This window comes from Notolepis coatsorum, assembly GCF_963971535.1.
Source record: "Notolepis coatsorum genome assembly, chromosome: 2".
NCBI classification, from domain to species: Eukaryota; Metazoa; Chordata; class Actinopteri; order Aulopiformes; family Paralepididae; genus Notolepis; species Notolepis coatsorum.
The window spans coordinates 87,338,719-87,346,954 of record NC_140166.1 but is presented as its reverse complement, the minus strand read 5'-3'; the positions used below and the strand labels follow the sequence as shown (position 1 = coordinate 87,346,954).

Sequence of the window (8,236 nt, the reverse complement as noted above, 5' to 3'; positions counted from 1 at the left end):
GAAAGGTAAGAGAGATTTCCCTATCGTTTTTCTTATGTGAATTATTCAACCTACGTTAATAAAACATACCTGGTGATCAACTACAGTTTGCTGTGAACATTATGATATGTGTGTAGTGTTCTAATAACGACTATTGGTGAAGCGATGTCGAGATTAATTTGGGTTAGGCAGCGGGAGCTTGATACTGGATTTGCGAGAAGCATGCAACTGCAGAGCCGCAGAGCTGACAGTTGTGCCCGCACAGTGCAATACTCCAATTCAGCCATTCGCAATTTAGCCGTTGGGTGGGGGGCGCTGCTGAGCGGTCCCCAGACCGGACCTGAAAGCGCCGCTGGCTCTGCGGCTCTGTAGTTGCATACTATTGGTAATATGTTCTTCGTTGAGACGGAGGCGGAGGTATAATAAACAACGTTTATATTTCACGATAATGACTCTCTCTGCCAAATTTCTCAGTTCTTTGCTTGATATAATTAATACAAATGTCCAATATAACGGAATTCGTTAGCTCAGAAAAATGTGATTATAACAGACTGCTGTTAATCATGTCGGGCCGACTGCCCACAGACACCTATTTGATTTCAAGTCTGCAGCAGCACGGAGTCTCGGGACTTATTTTATTTGGAATATAATGACTGTATACGCAAAAGTAGCCTAGTTTTAAGTTAAAATATTATAAATCTACATGCCTTGAGGATGTCATGCCTGCCTATCAATTGTTTTTAAGCTCAATAAACTCTGACCGGAATTTCTCTCATTTGTCCAGGAGATGGACATCTTGCAGGACACCGAGACCGGCAACAATTTTTTCTAACGGAAACCCTGACACACACACACACACACAGGTTAAATCAGCCATCCGCACACACCATTCTGATCCCTCTCTCCAATAAAAATCGTCATCATATTACAACCTCTATCAATATTTTTGTGTATAGTGATCCTGTGATCCTGTTGTGTTTCTTTTTATATTTGACGTATATCATAAATTGTGATATACAATTTTGCTGTCTAAGCCAATAATAAAAAGCAGTTAAGAACATGTCACTCATCCCAAGCCATTCATGTACATTCTGTCACTGTGCTTACGTCTACTCAATAGAATAAAAGATTCATTCAAATAATAACTTCTCTGCGGGATCCCCTGGGACCCCAACAAGGACTCTTTGGGGTTCCTGAACAAGGTCTTTTTGATTAAATATTGTATGTTGGTGATGACCTTACCTTACCATGGCCCTTCATCAGCACAATGTTACAGATGATGAAAGCTTGCACATTACTGCAGGAGTGGACCAGGTGGGCGGAGCTGAGGGAGCGAGAGGGACGGGGCATGGCCTGGAAAGGAGCATGTACAAACCACACACACACACACACACACACACACACACACACACACACACACACACACACACACACACACACACACACACACACACACACACACACACGCACACACACACACACACACAGGTTATGTTACAGGGGTCATCATATCTCTGAACGACAGTGTTATTATGGATCCACCACTGCTGTAGCAGGTCCTACATGTGAAAGAGATAACTCAAATAGCTTTCATTCAAATCTTTTCAAATTAGTGGTGCACATTCATGACCCCTAGAGGAAGAACCCTATTGATCTTGTTGACCTTATGACCTTTCCTCTAGCGCCACCATCAGGCCAAACTTTCAATCTTGTCTGTTAGTCATACAATCATGATACTGAGATACAGAGATGCATCTCCTCATGTACAACACATTTGTCATACGGACCTATGAAGTCCACCATATTGGAATTTTAGCCAATTTGAAAAAAAAAATTATACACATTTTCCCCCTAGCATGTTCACCTGATTCTCACCAAACTTGCTGTAATCTGGGGACTATCTTTAAATGTCTAATTTATATCCGATTGGCCAAATCATATGACCAATCGTATTCCAATCGATGTGCAATCGTATTTCAGGAAAAGTCATGGTAAACAGGAAGTGCTTAGTTATTTTCCACCAAACCATCTGGCCTCAAGGCGGCGCTATTCTCATGAAACTAAAAACATTACCTACTCAAATTAGGGGTCTTGTCACATGGGGGATATACTGTACTCTGTCTGTGAAATGTCTACTTAATGCTAGTAAATTATATCAGGGTGAGTCTCTCTCAGTCAATGTTGAAACCATTAGTCCCTTAGACCAGCCAGCAGGATGAAAGAGTAATTGATGGAAAACATTCATATCAAAGCAGAAAGACGCCAACATCTTCAATACACACAAATATACACACACGCACGCACACACGCACATTTTTTCTGTTCTTTATTACTCTCCTCTCGCCTTGTAATGCATCCAGATGTTTGAAGTGGCCTCCTGCTGTTTCACAGTCCGTCTTTCCATGAAAGAAGAGAATATTGTTTTGGACATTCTGACTACATCTGCTGTTGCTCTCAGGGCCGCCACACGCCGTACCAGGCGAGAGGTGAATTACAGAACAGTTATCCTCCACACGCCGTACCAGGCCACACGCCGTACCAGGCCACACGCCGTATCAGGCGAGAGGTGAATTACAGAACAGCTATCCTCCACACGCCGTACCAGGCCACACGCCATACCAGGCGAGAGGTGAATTACAGAACAGTTATCCTCCACACGCCGTACCAGGCCACACGCCGTACCGGGCGAGAGGTGAATTACAGAACAGTTATCCTCCACACGCCGTACCAGGCCACACGCCGTACCAGGCGAGAGGTGAATTATAGAACAATTATCCTCCACTCACAGTGGAAACGGTTCACTCTCCACTTTCCCAAACGATTTAATCTCGATTTCACTCTTTTTTAACCGGTAATATGATGGTAGTCACTAGATCTGGCGGTTGTCTCAACATCTGGGAGGGAGAAGAGACTGGGTAATGCTCTCCCTCCCCTTCCTAGACAGCATGCTCTGGTAATCCATGTAGATTGTAGAGAGTCACTTTGTTTGCATCCCTCCGCGCCGGCAAGTGATTGACATGTCAAGGTTAGATGATGATAGGCTGTATGCAAATGAGGTGGTTTTGTGATGAAATATTTTTTAAATATACGCTTTGGATTTTCAGTCCGACTTTAAAGGTGCCCTCCAGGTCTATTTTAAAGCATTTAAATATGTTTTATATTGAATCACAATTTGTATAAATATGGGTATATTCCACCAATTATTCAATAAACTACTGGTAATGTCTTAGCAGTATCTCTACACTTTTACCTTAATTGAGATGCAAGGATCTATGCATATGAAAATTGACAAGCACCCATTAATATTTACCAGGAATTCCAAGTTGGCAGCTTATATTATTTCAAAACATGTCAATACCTACTCAGCTGTCTGTGTAGCTGAAGCTAAAGGTGTCAAGTTACCACATACTATGAGAGGTTTGGCCTATTAGTGACGTCACCCATGCAACTCAGATTTCAGGGAAATACAGGGGGAAGAATGTGAGAAAGGTGCTCTGGTGACGAGTTCTGCATCAATAACAACATGTATAGTCAAAGTCATGCTTCAAAAAGGAGTTAACCATGAAAAAACATGTTTTCAAGTGGAGGGATTTTTTTTTAAAGATGTTATGTATATGCCAAAAAAGTACCTCAGTATCACATCTTGGACTCACATTACAATACTCCATGTTTGTTTTTGAAAAACAATCACTATTAAGCATGTGAACAAGTGTCACACCTTTCACCCTAGTCGCAGAACTGGACAGGTTAGGGTTAGGGTTAGGGGGTTAGGGTTAGGGTTAGGGTTAGTGTAACTGAGGGGTACAATTCCCTGACTGTATTGATAAGTATGGTATCATTAAACCACTACCGATTATGTACTTTAACTACTGGCCACACAGTACATGATATAGATATGATGAACACTTTCCCACCTGATGAAACGAAGTCCACACAAATGTATAAATCGAATATTTTATATAGCAAAGGGTATATACAACGTTCACTTAATGACATTTATGATTTGAATGCACTTGTAAGGCAAATGAGTATTCGTAGGCAAATCAACATTGAATGTCCAATCTCTGGTTACGCAGGGAGTAAGTATACAACCTGGTTCTTTAGGGAACTATAGCGATGGTACTTAAATGATTATAGCTGGATACACTAAAGGGGGGTCCCACTGGTTGTAAGTCAGTAGGGGGGGGGGGGGGTTAGGAGAGCCGCTGGCGATATCCCATCTGGCCGACGATTTCTTGGGAGAATTCAGAGTGCTGAACACGGTGCCCACAGAACCTCGGTCCACAGATGAATACAGCTGGGCCCTCTTGTAGACGGTAGCTGCCGGTCCACAACGAAGAGACGTGAGGCGACCTCACTCGGGGTAGAGCGCCGTCTCACCTGGACTCCTCTCGGGGGGTAGTTCCAACCAATAGTATCCAGCTGCAGCCGTTCAGACCAGCGCTTACAAGCCCTGCACATACAAGCCCCGCACATAGCAACCCCTCGCTTCCATTGGCTGATTTTGGTCACGTGATTTTGGGTCACGTTGCACGTTGCACTGCGGGATTGATTGATTGATTGATTGAAAACTTTATTAACAGATTGCCGTATGATTTGGGTCACGTTGCACTGCGGGATTGATTGATTGATTGATTGATTGATTCATTGATTCATTGATTGATTGATTGATTGATTGATTGAAAACTTTATTAACAGATTGATTGATTGATTGAAAACTTTATTAACAGATTGCCGAATGGGTACACGTGACCACAGGCCCTGATTGATTGATTGAAAACTTTATTAACAGATTGTAGAATGGGTACACGTGACCTGACCGATTGATTGATTGATTGATTGATTGATTGATTGAAAACTTTATTAACAGATTGCAGAATGGGTACAGTGACCGAATGATTGATTGATTGATTGATTGATTTATTGATTGATTGATTGATTGAAAACTTTATTAACAGATTGCAGAATGCAGTACAGCTCAATACACACAATTGTTAAGGGGATGCAGACCATGCAGTACTGTTACATTTGTGACATACAGTAAATATATACAAGGGGGAGGGAACTGTACATTTATGATGAATTGAAAATGGGGGACCCTGATGTAAACAAGACGGAAGTCTTTCTCTGGTCTGCATCCCCTTAACAATTGTGTGTATTGAGCTGTACTGCAGATATATTTCAATTGCCTTACTTATTTACATAAGTATTATAGGCCTACAGCAGTATTGTACAGACAGTCTGTGTGAAGTCTGTGTGGTTATCCAGCTGCACAAAGGCAGAGCAAGAGGCTCTACAGAGGGTGGTGAAGGCGGCAGGCAGGATCGTCGGGACTCCTCTACCAAACATCACCTCCGTCTTCACCTCCCTCTGCCTCCACCGCTCCAAGTGTATCATCAAGGACCAGTCTCACCCAGCACATCACCTCTTTCAGCTCCTTCCCTCAGGGAGGAGATACCGGTCCATACATGCCAAGAGTTAAATATTTAAGAACAGCTTTTTCCCCCAAGCAGTCAGACTGTTAAACGCTCATTGACTGTCCCCTCACGTGCACCATGCACTTACCTGGACTTGATAATCACTGTTACCACTCATCATGCACTTTATTTAAAATATTCTGTTATGTACAGTGTTATATGTGTTTCATGTATGTATATATTGTACTACGGTCTGTGGGAGCTCCCCTGAAATTTCACTCACGGTCATATAATCAGCCCCATGGATAGATAGTAGCTTTTAATGATTTTTAATGAATGAGAGAGACATACTGTAGCCAAAAAAGCATCAGTGTGTTCCAGTTCTGCAGATGACAGACAAAAGTACCGTTCCTTACGTAATCAAGTCACAAAGTTAAATAAGGTGAGAAAAAGGGAATATTTTAAACCATGGTTATATGATGTGAGAAATGATGGTAAAAATCTATGGAATGTTTTAAATCAAATTATGGGTAGAAAATCCAATGTCTGTACATGGTACATTAAAACTCTTATATGACCGTGAGTGAAATTTCAGGGGAGCTCCCACAGACCGTAGTACAATATATACATACATGAAACACATATAACACTGTACATAACAGAATATTTTAAATAAAGTGCATGATGAGTGGTAACAGTGATTATCAAGTCCAGGTAAGTGCATGGTGCACGTGAGGGGACAGTCAATGAGCGTTTAACAGTCTGACTGCTTGGGGGAAAAAGCTGTTCTTAAATATTTAACTCTTGGCATGTATGGACCGGTATCTCCTCCCTGAGGGAAGGAGCTGAAAGAGGTGATGTGCTGGGTGAGACTGGTCCTTGATGATACACTTGGAGCGGTGGAGGCAGCGGGAGGTGAAGACGGAGGTGATGTTTGATAGAGGAGTCCCGACAATCCTGCCTGCCGCCTTCACCACCCTCTGTAGAGCCTCTTGCTCTGCCTTTGTGCAGCTGGATAACCACACAGACTTCACACAGACTGTCTGTACAATACTGCTGTAGGCCTATAATACTTATGTAAATAAGTAAGGCAATTGAAATATATCTGCAGTACAGCTCAATACACACAATTGTTAAGGGGATGCAGACCAGAGAAAGACTTCCGTCTTGTTTACATCAGGGTCCCCCATTTTCAATTCATCATAAATGTACAGTTCCCTCCCCCTTGTATATATTTACTGTATGTCACAAATGTAACAGTACTGCATGGTCTGCATCCCCTTAACAATTGTGTGTATTGAGCTGTACTGCATTCTGCAATCTGTTAATAAAGTTTTCAATCAATCAATCAATCAATCAATAAATCAATAAATCAATCAATCAATCAATCAATCAATCAATCAATCGGTCACTGTACCCATTCTGCAATCTGTTAATAAAGTTTTCAATCAATCAATCAATCAATCACTCAATCAATCGGTCAGGTCACGTGTACCCATTCTACAATCTGTTAATAAAGTTTTCAATCAATCAATCAGGGCCTGTGGTCACGTGTACCCATTCGGCAATCTGTTAATAAAGTTTTCAATCAATCAATCAATCTGTTAATAAAGTTTTCAATCAATCAATCAATCAATCAATGAATCAATCAATCAATCAATCAATCAATCAATCAATCCCGCAGTGCAACGTGACCCAAATCATACGGCAATCTGTTAATAAAGTTTTCAATCAATCAATCAATCCTGCAGTGCAACGTGCAACGTGACCCAAAATCACATCACCAAAATCAGCCAATGGAAGCGAGGGGTTGCTATGTGCGGGGCTTGTATGTGCGGGGCTTGTAAGCGCTGGTCTGAACGGCTGCAGCTGGAAGCATCTCGTTCCAACACTCAGCAGTGTTGGCTGTTCTCCATGGCATAATCAAAGCACCCAAAGCAAGTAGATAATCCAAGCCGTGTAAGGCTCGCCGTCGTCCGGGTAAAGTAATCCAATGTACAGGTCCACTCGTCCTGGCCCAGAACTCCTCGGATGAAAGCACCACACGTGGTCTGCCCAGCCTGGTTAAGACTCTAGATAACGCCAGGAACGATGGGGGTACTGCTCACTTTATAACCCTAACCGAACGATGCACCATACATAATAGACTATTATTAACTTAATAGAAATACGTCCCACTCGACGGTATAGTGCCAAACTATGACAATTCAACTATTAATCCACACGATGTCTCAATGCCTATTCTGAGGCCAAGTAGGCCATACTGCACCACACGTGGGTCGTGGGTGAGGCTTCACGTCTGTTACTAGGTTGGAGGGTAAAGGACTAATGGACTAAAAGAAAGTTCTACTTTACTTGCGCCATATATATATGCGCTGTGAACAAATAGTACCATTCGTATTTCGCCAGACGTATTCCTACGCGGAACCGGGCTTGTAACGACATGTTCGTCGGCACGATTGAACTTGAACCAAGGGGCTTGGCTGCTGGCGCCAGGTTCTTGTCCAATGGTAGAATGAAACTATTATGGGCTGTTAGTAGACTAAAGGGATATTCAGTGTATATGTACAAGGAATATACAAGGGATATCAAACGATATACAAATACTATTAAATATATATCCATAAATAAATATATATATTCGGTTTAATCTGATCCTTCACAACAGCCGCCCCCTAATTAGTCCCACCTAATTAGCTAAGCAGAGACAGATTAACCGCACTGTCTACCACTCAAGGTCCGCTGTAAGGGTCAGTCAACTCACAAAGTCATGGGGTCATGGTCGTCATCGATAGTGTCTGGGAGTCTGGGCAGTTCTATTAGCCTCGCCACGGGTCGTG

At 42.3% G+C, this 8,236-nt stretch overlaps 1 protein-coding gene across 1 annotated transcript in view; it reads right to left on the bottom strand.

Moving 5' to 3' along the window:
* The window catches only part of il16 (interleukin 16), a 222,082-nt gene that overhangs the window by 67,114 nt on the left and 146,732 nt on the right, over positions 1-8,236 (bottom strand). The window contains exon 9 of the mRNA XM_084308249.1: positions 1,222-1,332. Coding sequence (XP_084164375.1) covers positions 1,222-1,332 — 111 coding nt within the window. The remainder of the gene's footprint in view (positions 1-1,221; positions 1,333-8,236) is intronic.